At 43.6% G+C, this 14,770-nt stretch overlaps 1 protein-coding gene across 1 annotated transcript in view; it reads right to left on the reverse strand.

Moving 5' to 3' along the window:
• The window catches only part of nrp1a (neuropilin 1a), a 154,415-nt gene that overhangs the window by 59,982 nt on the left and 79,663 nt on the right, over positions 1-14,770 (reverse strand). Inside the window, exon 4 of the mRNA XM_017301757.1 lies at positions 13,542-13,742. Within this exon, the coding sequence (XP_017157246.1) occupies positions 13,542-13,742 (201 nt within the window). The remainder of the gene's footprint in view (positions 1-13,541; positions 13,743-14,770) is intronic.

The raw sequence follows: 14,770 nt of genomic DNA on the forward strand, positions 1-14,770 counted from the left end.
ATCCTGTGCATGTGACGTCAGGTTGCAACGTGTCTTCATGTATTGAGCTGCTGCAAAGTGATTTTCTTATCTGAATAAATAAGCAGCTGAACAGATGCACCATCAGACATGAGGAAATACAGACAACCTCTGTAAACCATGTCTACGTCTCTGTGCTTACAGCTACAAAAATAAAAATAAGAGAACCCTTCTATTGACTCGCACAAAGAGATTATTTTATTTTATTTTTTTCATCAAAGCATATCAAACTGCTTTGGCAGATGCTCGACCACAAAGCATAAAAAAAAAAAAAATCTGCAGACGTTTAAAGCTATCATCATCGCAACTAACGTTGGAACTCCACAGAACATAGCTGCAGGAGCTCCAGAATGTGGCAAGTCACTCAGCAGGGACCAAACCACCAACCAATCAGAGCTGTTGGCTTCAGAAGTGGTTCCTCCAGGGCGCGTCTGTTTTACACACCATATATATTTCCACAAGCATGGACGAAGATGAAATATACGGATGCAAAAGCCGGATATTTTCTTCCTGGTTGGCCCAGCTGCACCCGCTCCAATAAGCGTCCGCGGGTGTCGCCGCCGCTCGGCTTGGCTCGGCTCTCCTCGGCTCAATGCTGCCAAATATTTTTAGATGCCGTAGCTCGTCGTTCCCAATCTCGCCTTGGTCACGAGCTTGTAGAGCATATTCCTATGCTGCAATTATCATTAGCACTGATGGATTTAGCATGCTCGCATCCATTAGCTTCCCTAATTACACTGTTGAGAGATCTGCTGTCGCCAACAATCAAATTAATGAATTTGGCCGTTTAGGCTCTATTATTGCATCCAGCCTCTCTCTACAACATGCACAATAATCCTTTATTCAGAAATACAAGCGCACAGTGGCAAGATGGGGCAGAGGGGAAAGTATTTCTGCCCCCAAGGGTGGAGGCACGGTTTATAAGTCAGAACAGGGATTGGTGGAGGGTGTGGAGTTTTGAATGAGCAAGAGAAAGTCCTCGATCGCTCCCACTGTAAGACTTCCAACACTCTGATCCCTGAGCAAGCACAGTTCTGTTCAGCTGATGCGCTTTCTGCTGCTATTACAGACCGCAACACGCCTTCGGGGTCAAAAGAAGAGCTGCGCCTACTGCAATTCATCTTGCTAGGAGCGAGTTTCTCTCCTAATTAAACCTATTAAGTGTGACAAATAGGTCAGAACAACCTGATTGTGTAGTAATCTCAACATACACCAGTTGCTCCAGCACAAAGACGGGTTTCGCCTGGTGTTCATTGTGATGGATAATAATATTAATTGGTGGCGTTCTCTGTTTCTGGGTTCAGAAACAGTTTTCTGGACAGAATGTCACACCTTTCCAGACTCAGTCTTCTAACCACCCCCCTACTTTATTTTCATACTAATCCAATTCCAGACTTTTCCAGACTCCTTGAGGCTGAGTTTCGAGCTCATGACTCAAGAACTGCGAACATTTTTGACACTAACCAGATCCAAAGAGAATTATTTGTGTTATTCTGTTGAAAAATGTGACTTTTGCCTGAGTGTTCATTAAAAAAAAGGTTTGCATGTCCCAAAATCAAGAAATGTGTCTAGAAAGCAGAAAGCAGAACATGTTAACAAACAGGGCAACAAATGGTGATTATCAAGTTAACTTTTATTGGTCCTTGCAAGCTTCATGATCATGATCATTTTCTTATTAATCATTTACTGCATTTCCAGCATGACATGTATCAAGGACCTCATCTCTGTTTCTATGACACATCATTCTTTTTCCATCACAAATGTTGTGAGATTGGCTAAGTGCCGTGATTTAGAAAACTGCTAATGGCAAAATGAAAACACATTTCGTACTGTTTTTTCTGCTGCTAACTGGGCCTCAAATTTAAAAATTGCTGTGAACACAGCAAATCTGAGAGTGCAAATGTGAATATTCCCACTCTGAGTGTGTGCTTTTTACAAATGAAGCAACCCACCCTTTGGCTTGTTAAAAAAAAAAAAGTAAGAAAGAAAAAAACCTTCATAAACTTAGCAGTAATGGCCTTTTTATATAGTCATTCCGACTAAGAGCTGTGTAATAGATCAATTATACACTCTCCCTTGAAAAGGTTCAACGTTTTCCTAACACCACAGCCTGAAACGCTGTGATATGATTCACAAAGCACCCCAGCAAAGCTGGAAACTGGTATGAAATTCAAAGGCAAAAAAACGTAACGAGAAGCAAAAGATTGAGGGGATGAAAGGGAGGCATATGTTGTCTCGAAGCGAGAAGGAGAGAAAGAGAAAGAGAACCTGCTACAGACCATTTCTGGCAGTCATTACTGGAGGGAATGGCTTCCATTTGTCCCACCTTGACATTTGAGAGGATCTCTGATTACACAGAGAGCGAGGGGGCGGGCAGAGGTGAGCGAGGAGAGAGTCCTCCACAGGGGTCGGCGGCGTGGCGCGGATGATGCGTTGTCGCTACAACAATGAGAAGTCAAGGGTAAAAATAACAGGGAGCTGGGAAGGAGGGACGACATGGCCCAGCAGGAGGTGGACTTTTACAGTTGTGCCTTTTAAACAACAACCTCTCTGCCTCGTTCTTGTTGCTCCCTCTCCCCATGAAACACCTGAGTGACATGAATACGACATGCTGCTGGGAGGTTCGGACGGGGTGTTTCTTCGAGGTTTGTTATCCGGTTTGAAACTGCATCTGATTTCATGTTCTGATTCCAACGTTACAGTTGTGAAATAAGTTTGGGGGATAACAGAATTGTTTGGTTCTGCAAACGATGTGTTGAATTTAGTGCATCAGTGATCTGACACGTAGTAGTTCACTACGAATGACCTTTTTTTATTTTTTTGCTAAATGACTTTGTAGTAAATATATATTAGGTGTAAATCTTGTCCCATCACAAAATGACCAACTATCACCTTGTTTGTGCAGCGAGTCACAATGCCACAAAGTGACTCAAAAACCTTAAAACCCCAGGAATCTGAACGCTATCAAGAACCAGTGGATTAATCTACAAAAGCAAGTGGATCAACAGATACCAACAGACTGATTAATGGCAAATAGATTGTGTTTTATTAAGTTCAAAAGACCCCAAAGCACTTCACACTACATTCAGTCATTCACCCATTCATGCACACATGGTCGCTAGCTACTGGATACCAGCCACAGCTGCCTTGGGGCAGTCTGTCAGAGCAGAGGCTGCCACCGGATCCTCTGACCACTGGGCACTCGGGTGAAGTGTCTTATCTAAGGACACAACACTGATTGTGGGACAAACTCCTACCACCATTGCCTCCATCCCAGTCAATGATTAACTACCGACACTAAGAAAGCAAGAATGGGTCATTACCAGTCATAATTTAGCTCAGAAATACCCATAACAATCTAACTAGTTAGACTGAATTTCAGAAATTGTAATTGTAAAAATGACTTTTTTGGCTGCGGTGGCCTTTACTTGACAGTGAGTTGACAAGAAAGCACGTTGTGAGAGAGGGGAAAGACATAGGGCAAAGGTCAACGGACCTAGACTCAAACCCATGACTGCCGCATAGAGGACTGAGGTTTCTATGCATAGGTCACGCTCCCACGTACGCTGAGTTCTAATATAAATGTAAATTTTATCTGTTAGTAAAGGTATTTCAGAGCCACAAAGCAACATTCATGTCAACGCCAATTTTTGGCATAAATATTGAGATATTTGAGAACGATTTGGTCTAAGCAACTCAGTGAGATAAACGTTTAAGTAAAATTATTCCCACGTACTCTTTATGGCTGAAACATTTTATGAGCTGGCAAGTGGCAACAGCAATTATACACTTTCCTCCAAAACCACAGTTAGCAAGTAAATTGTCCGTCTGCTTCTGAAGCTAGCAGAGGACCACCGACACGCTCCTGCATGCGAGGAGCGTATCGTACTTAAAGAACCCAAGAGGAGCAGAGGACAATAATGGAGTCGGAGCAGAGGTCAGGCAGAGGTAAAGCCATTGAAAGCTAGTCAAAACCACCATGCCTGCTTACAATGGACAGGAAGTGAGGAACAGTAAGGTGTGACTGCCTTTGGTGGTGTTATGGGAAACTGCTGAGCAAGATAGAGAAGGCATGCAGAATTGTAGATTGAAGGAGCCAAAAAGGCGATGGAGCTAGTTCCAAAACAAACTGCAACATAACTATAAGGGGTTCGGCAACATGAGCTCTTGCATACTAAGATTCTCACACAAGGATTTGCAAAGGAAAGGACGCTTGAGGGCAGTGGTAATAATAACTGTACTGGGATTTATTCAATTAAACACTCCATCCGTTCCCCCTGGTGCTCTTCCTCCTCTTTCTCTTCCCTGACCTCCCGGGAGTCTGTGAAACGGTTGACAGAGAGAAAAGTGGTGGGGAGGGTCAAAGAGCAGGCTTGGCTGGATGCATCATGACCCGGTCATCTGGCTGGACATGGAGGACTTGCGCTCACACCCCTTGGGAATGTTAAGGATGACGGTGTTTGCACCTAACCCAAACAGTCAGAGCCAGTCTAAATCAACCCAGCAAACAGGAGACGGCTATTTCTAAATCTTTACAGGAAACAGACATAAAGTGAAATGGAAGCATAAAAAAAGAATAGGATGTTTCCATAAGGGAAGGATATTTGCAGGCGCAAGCAGGTAATCCGCTCTTGTTCGAATCTGGCAGCTTCCTATGAATGTAGATCAGTTCAAAGATGCAGAGTCTGACGTTCAAATCCCCATCTCTTGTGTCTTTTTTTAAGCCGGCAATGTTCCCTCTGCGTACATAGAGCTCAGATTTTCCAATGATGGAGCACTTTAGAGGCCAAAAAGTCCATGCTGCGCAGGACACGTGCCAAGTGGTACATCTCCTCTGGCATCGGCCAAGGAGCGGAAATTTCTTGGCACTACACAACTGATTTAGTTTCTGCTGGTCAGTCACCTGCTGCCAACATTTGAAGGACAGTGTGACACTTCCCACTTGCTCTCCTGACAATCAAACATTGCCTGGCTTATTTGAGGCCTTCAGCACTGAAGAGAGAGCCTCTCCCGTCACTTATCTGGTGCACACAGGGGTCATCCTGGAACGGCTGGCCAGGCGCCAGAGGAGCGGGCTACTAATAATACTTTCAGCACTTTAGCCCACTGAGATAATGCCAGAAAAGATTGCTGTTAGGCTGTCCTCCTTCACATTTTCCCTTCTCTAATGGAAGAAATAGGGGGCTGCGAAGAGAATGCGATTGTTGCCGCAATGAAAAGGACAAACCACAACTAATGTTGGCAATTTAGTGTGGCGAGATCATGCAAAGAGCAAACAAAGCGAAGGATTGTTGAGTGTCTCTAAGTCAATCAGAAAGCAGCTGGGTATCAACCCGTCAATCACCGTCTTCCCCACTGCACTGGTCCAATCATGGAGAGCTGAGTGGTGGAGAAACACAAGCAACACTGCAGCCTGCTGTGGGCAAACATAGCAACCTAAAATAACCCCAGGGTATCAAGAGAGCTTGGCTTCCTCCTTCCTGTACCAGCCTCCCCTCTTTACCCACTGCACACAAACTTTGGTTTCACTAAAGCACCTCTGGGAACTTATGAGCCCTCCCTCTTGTACACCAGTCCGGTAAGCACAGGGGTATCGGGGCGACAAACAACCTATGCCGAACTGCAGTCCCATCAATCAAAATCATAGGGTCCTACTCAAGGTTAGACCACTGACTGAAACATGTCTGACAAGGCAGGACACGCTGCGTTAAAGCATCCAGAGCTCACCTCATCAGCTCAGCTAAGGTTGTATTACATCAAGAAGTTGCAGGACTAACATGTCTTCCCTATGCATGCTTTTCTTCTAATGGTAATCTGCTTTTCTCGAAATTTCCGATCTGAATTTTGGTCCATCCTGTCGGTCAGGATGGACAGGGGGCCTATTCAAGTTGTACCCTAGTGCTCACCAACTGGCCAAGGTGATCCTACGCCGCCCACAAACAACGACTTGAGGGAACTCATTATCATTCCCAAATTAGATTGTTATTGTATTTTGTGAAATGTGAGTGTGGGAGAGACAAACACAACGTCTAGCTAACTCTAAATCTTTTCTGACTAAATCATTGGCAATGGAGAGACTCCCACTGTCTAATCCATACAATTCATTCCTTGTAATCTTTTCTGAATAAAAAGTAAGATAGAAAACAGCTGACGTCTACACTTTGTGTGGTTCGCAGCGTCAATATAGAAAAACTTCTATATAGAGAAGCTTGTGTTGGTTCAAGGCTGAAAGGGAACAAAGAAAAGAAAAACATCACCCATGTCCCAAAAGCAGCTCATGGACATTTTCAGTCTATGAGTGGCTCTGTCCAATCAGATAAAAAAAGAAACAAAACAGACGGACATGTGAGAGTGTGGGGCTTTCATGCCGTCTCAGATTTCTGACTGGTGCTTGAAACCCAGTGGCTTATTTATGAGCAAGAACCTCTTTCTCTCCTCCTCTCAGTCGGCCTGCCTTTCTCTGCTCCCTCCGCTGTGAGGGGGAAACTTGCGTCCCGCTGTGAGGCAGAGTGGCTGGCCTCCCAGTTGTGGTCAGGCTGTGCATGAATCAAAGCGGTGACAGAGCAGCGGGGAGGACGGCAGATGCCACGGCCAGAAAGCTTTTCAATCAGACTGCCCTTCCAAGCTGCGGCCAAGGTGAAACACTTCACCGGTGGATAAAAAAATAAAAGAAGACATTCAACAGCCTTATGCGCGCACACACACTCACAATGACCTATTTTAATCCTGCTCATTAGTCAGGAAGTAACCCCTCTACAGTTAAAGGAAATAAAAAGAGAGTAATGAATGTGAAGGCCAATGGCTGTCTCATACAACATCTCTGTCTCCTGTCTGGGAGTCTTTGCCCTCGACTTAATTAACAAGGTGAGCACTCAAAAGCACATGAGCGTTGCAGCTTTGCTCCTCTTTTGTCTTTAAATATCGCCCCTTCCTCATCACTGAACAGCACCGCCGCATTGTAAACAAACGTTTAAAACGCAGGATGTCTTTTTTTTTTTTTTTTTTGCACCGTTTCACCATGCTAACAACATAGGGTATAATTGGCGTGAGGCGCAAACAAGTCGTACTTAAAGTGGATTGCTCTTCTGACAACCTCTTCTTCAGAGGGGCGCCCGCTTCAGTTTGCAATTTAAAGCCTAATTTGATTTCCACTGCTATGAACTGTGGGAGTCTATTGTTGTGGAAAATACCGGCTTGCACACTTTCTGCTGTCTTTGATGAGGAGGGTAGTTAAAAGAAGCGGCGGGCCTCTTTCGCAATCAAGTTTACCGCTCCATTTCTGTGCCTTCACTTTAGACTACAACGCCTCTTTGACTTGTGTTTTAAAGAGGAAAACAAGTCCTCTACCAGATCGTGATCAAGCCAAACAACTCCATGTCAACGGTTCATTGACGAAGAAAGGCTGCATTTCTTTCTTGTTTGTTTTCCTCCCTGACAACGGCTGATAAACCAATAATCTGTTGGTAGCAGCCTTACATTGAGTGGTGAGAAGTGATTGTTCCTCCTAGCTTTCCAGCTGTGAACTTTGAATGTTCTTTGTTATAGAGCCGCCAAATCAGAATGAATGGCATTAACAAAATGACTGACCCCCCCCAACCCTTCTGCTCCACACTTCCTAGAAACAGGTGGTTCTCTTCGCAGGACACTGAGTTGGTGGGATTCCGTGTGACAGACACAGCTTTAGATGTGGGGTAGGTCAACACCTCTCTTTCCCCAAGCTGCTCTCGTGGGTTTGAGCACGCTCAGAAAGGACAGGAAAGGCAGGATGTCTATTGTATGAGGTACACAGTGGCGAATGTTTTCTTTCCCAGCAGGCCAAGAAGCTCTACAAGAGGAAAACACAGTGGGATGTAGCTGTAAAGGAGCAGTGAAATGGAAAGTGAGGACAGTTAATATTCCTCTTCCAATTTTTCAGTTTTGGCACCTGAATGTAGGCGACGGGCTCCACTTTGGCTTTCGAAGTGTGGCGAGCCAAGAGGTTTTCACTCACTTCCCCCCCCCTGAAATAGCATTCCTCAAATCGCTCGGCTGCCTTATACATCTCATCTCAAACTTCTCTCCGTGTACCCCAAACACTGTCACAGTGGAATTTTCTGTGGCGGACCGGAAAGAATAACAGCACCCAGGTAGAGAAGCACAGACTTAAGACAAGCCTGGGAAGGGATGAGTCTGCTTCTGTCTTCCGCTCTAGTTTTCGACCCAACTCTTCTGCTCCTCCAAAACAAACAAGACTGAAGCTCTGCCTGACTGCCTGACTGACTGCCTGAATGTCTGACTGCGAGGAATTTTATTGTGTTCAACACTGAGCCACTTTCTCGTCTGGTCAGCAAATCCCACGCTATCAAAGATTCATGGTGTTGTCAGGAGCTCGCCGGATCCAAACATCGTTGGCGCTCCGCTTTCGAGTCAGCAGGAGAAGATGAGGTGGGAAAGAGGAGGGCATGGGGAGCAGAGCTGTAGGTTGGGATGGGAAACTTCAGTGGACTTGTTAAAGTAAGTTCTGAATCTCAAACTTTACCAAACCTCTAAATAGAAAACAGTAAGCCGTAGTATTCCTTTTAAAGCAGATGAATTGCCTATCAGGTCTGCCGCTCTGTCACTTGTGTAGATTTAAATCCACTGAAGTTTCCATTCCATTCCTGACAGGCCTTATCAGCTCCCCCCTCTGAGGAACAAAGACTAAATGCATGGAAGGGGAGTGGATCGCGAGCATATCTGTTTACCTTGTTGTCTTTGTTTCACCTCGGCTCAGCTAGCTCATTCCGCTGATTTTAGCAGCAAATTGACTTCAAATATTTGTCTTGATGCGGCCTGCATCTTTTCCCTCTAACTTCATTAGCTGGGACAGGCGGCGGGTAGGGTGGCCCCGCCCCGCGAAGTCTCCACTCCGTGAAAGTCTACAACGGTGCGTGAAAGGTAAACACGTTGTGCATTCAGAATCGCAAGGCTCACTTAGTCCCCCCTTATCTCTGTGATGGAGTGTTTTCCTCCTGCCGCTCTCAGGATACAGGCCTCTGCACTTCCCTAAACAAACCTGTCAAGGGTAGCGCGCCCATGAAACGGCTGCTCGGCAGCCAGACTCCGCTCTGCAAAGACTTGTTTTGCTTTTTTTGTTTCTTTCTTTTTTTACGAGCACCGCTTTGAGTGGTTCTTGTTTGGTTTGCTGATAAGGCCCATGTCGTAGGAACATGTGGTGCATGTGTGTTCCACTGGCCCGCTAATTAGATTGTGTGGCAGGGCAGTGAAGCATGCATTGTGAGCACCGTGCAACCCCCACTCACTTTAGCAGCCTATCAGATAAGGAAGCCATTCTGGATCTCATCAGTTTCCATTATGGAAGGGCTGATTTGGTGAGTGGCGCTGCGATGGGGATTCTAATACGTCCAGCTCAAATGTTGCCCAACTGTACAACTGACACAAATAGTGCCTTGTAAAAAAAAGAAAATGTGTTAATAACCTCTAAACTTTTTTCTCTTTGTCACATTGCAGCCACAAACCTCAGTGCATTTTGTTTGGATTAAAAGTGGTAAGAAGAAAACCAAAAGAAGATGTTAGGTTGAAAGGGGCAGGATCATGTATTTTCCAGGCACATAGTGTTATTTTATAGCACAATGAAAGACTTTGTTACTTTGTTATTATAAAAATTCTGCATAATTCTGTATATATCAAAAATGACTTAAAAGAAATTTTTCTTTGTAATTTAACACCTTGAAATTGGTCGTCCTCTGTCTCTTTAAAAACTCCCTCCACCTTCAGGAAGTTATTACAACATGGCTCCTCTATTAACCCTTTAACAATGTTTTTACCAGCATAGCACTGAGAAGGAGCTACTAGGTGTTTGCTAATTGCTACTGGCTAGTTTGAAGGAGCTGAATAGGGGAGCTGCTCTGTGAGGCGGAAGCTCAGAACCTTGGAAAATGCAGCTCCCAGGAGGAGCTTTGTCTCAAAGACAGGGCTAAGTCCACAAAGGCGATTTGCACAGTTGAATGGTTGCCATGGGAGATTAAAGGTTTTCTCAAACATGCATGAAAAAATCAAGGCAACACTCCAGGTATACTTTTGATGAGGGAATAACATGATAAAAAGTTTAAAAAAAAGTCGATTTTACATAATAATGTGCCATTAAATGAGATCAAAATGGATCTATTTGACTAATACAATCATTACATACGGAGTAAAAGTAACAGAGCACAACAAAGGGACGATGGTCACAGTAGATGAGAAAATCTGTATAAAGACTTCACCTTCCAGCAGGACTATAGCCCTATGGCTAAAGCATTGTGTATATAATAGTCCAGTCATAGTCCAGACCCAAAGGACAATCTAAAGCAAGTTTTGAAAAGTCATGTTCAAAGATGCCTGCCTTGCAATTTGACTGTAGTTGAGCAGAAAAGGCATAACGTTTCGCCTCCAGATCGGTGAAGCTGGTAACAACACGCCATGAAAGACCTGCAACTGGAGCAGACGGTGCTTCTATAAAATTTGGCTGGGTCTAAATCCAAATTCATGCCATATACTTTTTTTAATGGTTTTTATCTGTGAAAATATTGTAAACCATGCATCATTTAAATTTTATTTCACAATTACGTTGCGCTTTGTATTGGTTTTTCACATAAAAGAGTATTACCAAAGCATATGTGTCATTGTAGTGTAATAAAGTGTTTTGAAGTTTGTAGATGCTAAATGACAACTACAGGGTTTAAATATATAATTGTAGCACTCTACAATCTTTTAATACTTTGTTCACACTGACACCCTTATGTTGCAACTAGGCGTGTCACCATAACAAATTTTGCTAGACGATAAATTGTCCCAGAAGTTGCTTTGAGACCACTTTCAGGTAATATAATGGTAATGGTATAATAATGCATGGACACATTCTCAACAATCAATAAACTTTAAATTCTAACTGAAATTGAACACTGGAAGTGGAAAACATTTTAAATATCCAAGAAAAATAAACGGAAGCAACAAATAAAATGAATTATGAAGTCAATGTGAAGAAAATTGTCCTTCAAAAAAAAAAAAAAAAAAACAGGGCTAGCTGAGACCAAATTGAGATTAAGTTTTTCAGAAGCTGGGATACATCACAAAGCGTGACTAAAACCTCTGTGCACTAACAATATTAAAAATGAAACGGCTCATAGAGTTAAAGACGGGGGTGAAAGGAACCGAAGGGGCCACTCCAGTTTTTGGGTGAAAGCTCAGTGAGGCCCACATGAATCGGTTCCAGACTCGGGTTTCACGGCCGTCTGCCAGGGTCATTTGTTAACGGATCCTGGAAACAAGCGATTAGGAACCTTTCTGACCACAGCGCCGGTGCTAGCGCCCGTTTTGAATGAGCGGTTCATCAAAGAAAAACGCTGATTGTCGCAAGGAGTTTTTGTTTTTTTTCCCCATCTTGGTCAACGGATAAATTCATTTTTTTATTGCTTCTTTCCACTAATATCAGCATTAAATAGAGCAATTGAGTTGGGGAAGTTCCTCAGATATAACCGAGTTCTGCTGACATTCAGTGTCTCCTAAAGGAAGGACGGTTCTGTCTCCCCCAAACCAGAAGAAAACTCACATCCAGGAGGTCTGGAGGAACCCAATCCTGCCTCCACCATGTCCAAGATGTACATTCCTGACTAATTAGATTAACACAGCCCATTGTTACTGACCCTTCCTCACCCTCTGTTTCTACATATTGGACCTCATTCATATTCAAACCCCCCTCCCTCTGGTGCTGACACTGGAACCAAAAGCAATTTCAAAGAGCATCCAGCTGCTAAAAGACAGCACCATTCATAGCCTGCCATAAATCTCTGGCAGCAATAAAGAAAGGTTAAAGTGGGATTTAAATCTAAGGTTTGAAAAGAAAAAAAAAAGAAGAAGGGAAGCTGCCGCAAGTGTATACGGGGGACCATTCAAGGAGCACAAAGGGAAGCGTAGGGTCCCAATTTTGGGTGGAGCGGGGATACAGTAACAGGATCCAGCAAAGCTCTGTGCTCTCTGGAGGCCCTGCAGCGTAAACAAACAGCTGAGACAGAACAGGGCCGACACACACATACACACACACGCGCGCGCACGCATGAAAACGCTTGCAAAGAGACGAGCAATCAGAGCGAGGCAGTGAGCCCAGCAAAGCTCACCTCAGGGCACCCGCACTGACACAGCCTCATCACATTACTGACTGTCTCTGGTTTCAGAGGCTCAGGCTACCTGTCTGACAATAGGCCGGCTGCTTAGCCTTTTGCTGGATGCAACAGCTCGTGGCTCACGAGTCCAAGGACGATCAGTTACCGGACCGTCACAGAGAGGCCCCGTTTTAAAGGTCGCTTTTATCAACCTGGGAGTTTGGAGGCTGGCCTGTGGGTGAGCCCATCCTTCTGAGATGCATAAGTGTGCTTTATAGTTGCTAGGGCTGTACTAATCGCAGTTTTCCTGCTGATCTCCAATTACCAATCTTTACAAAAGTCTGACCTGACAATTCCGATTTTGAACGATACCATTTTGTTTTTTTTTGTTAGAAAGAAGTGTGGCTAAATATAGGAAGAAAGTCGCTGAATTTTCAATAGTGAGGTGACTAGTGCTAGTTGTCAGTCAAGGCAGAAGAAGTCATTGTTTGATTTTAAGAGCTTTACTGAGACTGGTAGATAGGACTAGGAGTCCGGTAGACTGGAAGTCTACCAGACTGATCGGTCGATCAGTGATCAAATTTATTTATTTTCGATTTATTTTGCACCCCTATCAATTAATGTAGAATATTTCAGTCCAGTTCAACTATTCCTATGTATTATAGCCTGTATAGATGTCCTGATGCCAGAAAGTGTTAGAAACCTTATCTTGTGGTGTTTTCAGACACAAAACAAAGGTTTATGAAATCTTCAACTATGTTTTAAAGAATCTCTGTTCAGTCTATAATCATCCACTCAGGTTTGACCAATCTAAGTTTTCAAAGTTTCAAACTAGACATTGTGAAATGCAGTCCTGGTTCCTCAGGAAACATCAAATAGCTTATTAATTCAGCAAAGAATGAGAATCTTGAAATTAGCCACCCCCTGACAGCGATGCCACTCTGAGCCATGAGTCATGTCACAAATATTTGAGAAATATCTTTGAGAAAGAATTTGGCCCAGCAAAAAGAAAAAATAAAAGTCTAATCAATATCACAGCCCGATGACTTCACACCACAAAGACGCAAAATGACGGACTTTCCCAAAACCAAACAGCAGGGACGAGACATTCCTTCATCCTTCTGTCTCACCGCAGAAAGGATCGCTATATGATTGCTTGTTGGCGCTTTTAGACGCTAGATGGCGCAGTTTGACGTGCAATAAGGGAGAAAGGGAGGAAGGAAAGTGAGGGGCTTGGGGGAAGGAGAATCTCTCCCACAAAATACACACACACACCTGACATGCACACGCACTCATGATCGGAGCATAGGCTTTCTGGGTGAACACGGATCTGGACGGGGTTCCGAAAAACTGCACATCTTAAAGCATAAAAGAAAGAAGGTACATGTGTTTGTCATCACTCACTTGCACTCTCGGTCCTCCAGGTCGAAATGCGGGTTGAAGTTGATAAGGATCCGCTGGTGGGGCCCCGGCGCCGAGATGACCCACATGCACCTCTGAGAGGGCGGGTAGGACATCGGGTATCCGGGCGACGTGAGGTAGCTGGCGCTGGAGATTCTGATGTTGCCTCCGCATTTATCTGCAGAGAGGAGCGAAAGACATGCTCTTTACAGAGTACTGCATGTCGCGCCAAAAAAAAAAAAAAAAAGAAAGAAAGAAAGAAAGAGAAAGAAAAAAAAAGCCCTAACCAATGTCATAGATATAAACAGTCATCAAACGATACTTCAATTCCTATTAAAAAGAAAACGCACGAGTCAGCATTTAAGTTACACTGGTAAAAACCGACTGAGTTTAACCGTGAAAACCGCGTTTTATGTGGACATTTCTGAACCAAGATGTCTGCCAAATGACACGCAGTAATATTAGCTAAAGCCTATTTAATGAAGACGAGTTTGTGTAGTTGAAGAACAAAACATTATCATTACTTTGTTTCCATTAAGATGCCACTAGAAAGCGAATGACTTTACAAAAGAATCTGCTTTAACTTGGTGCATCAAGCCGTTTCCATTGACAACCATGACCAAGATGTGGCATTCATGGTCAACAATTGCCTCAAGGTGGCTAAGCGAGTTTCGACTTTACTGCTGTATTGTCGTTAGCGCTGGAGCTAAACGAGTCAGAGCTGGCGACACACTTCAACACAGAGACTCTCTCAACCTCAAAGTCTGAAGAGTTTGTTTTTTTGTTTTGTTTTGTTTTTTACTTCTCCCAAGTTTTGGCCAGTAAATGTTCTCTGTTGTACATCACATCTCAGGGTAAAGGCTAACCATGTTAACCACATCTTTAAAGTTAAAATGAAATTTGTTGGGGATTTGTTAACAAAGTAGCTAAGTGTAGTTAAAATGTTACCACTACATGCACAAGCGGCGTATAGTTGATTAAAACGTCAATCATTTTAATGGGTAACATTTAAGACTCGTTTTTAAAGTGTATGGTCATGAAAAACTTCTTGTTTTGATCGTTTTTTTGTTTTGTTTGTTTGTTTTGTTTTTACCGATTTTGTTCGACAGAATACAGGGGTAGACAAAAACAAACAAACAAACAAACAAAAACATCGCGTGTTGCTTAATCGAAACCGGAGATTAATCATTTAAAAACAAGAAAAGGAAAATTAGGCCAACAAATTATTTATC

This window comes from Poecilia reticulata, linkage group LG20 (genome assembly GCF_000633615.1).
Source record: "Poecilia reticulata strain Guanapo linkage group LG20, Guppy_female_1.0+MT, whole genome shotgun sequence".
Taxonomy (NCBI): Eukaryota; Metazoa; Chordata; class Actinopteri; order Cyprinodontiformes; family Poeciliidae; genus Poecilia; species Poecilia reticulata.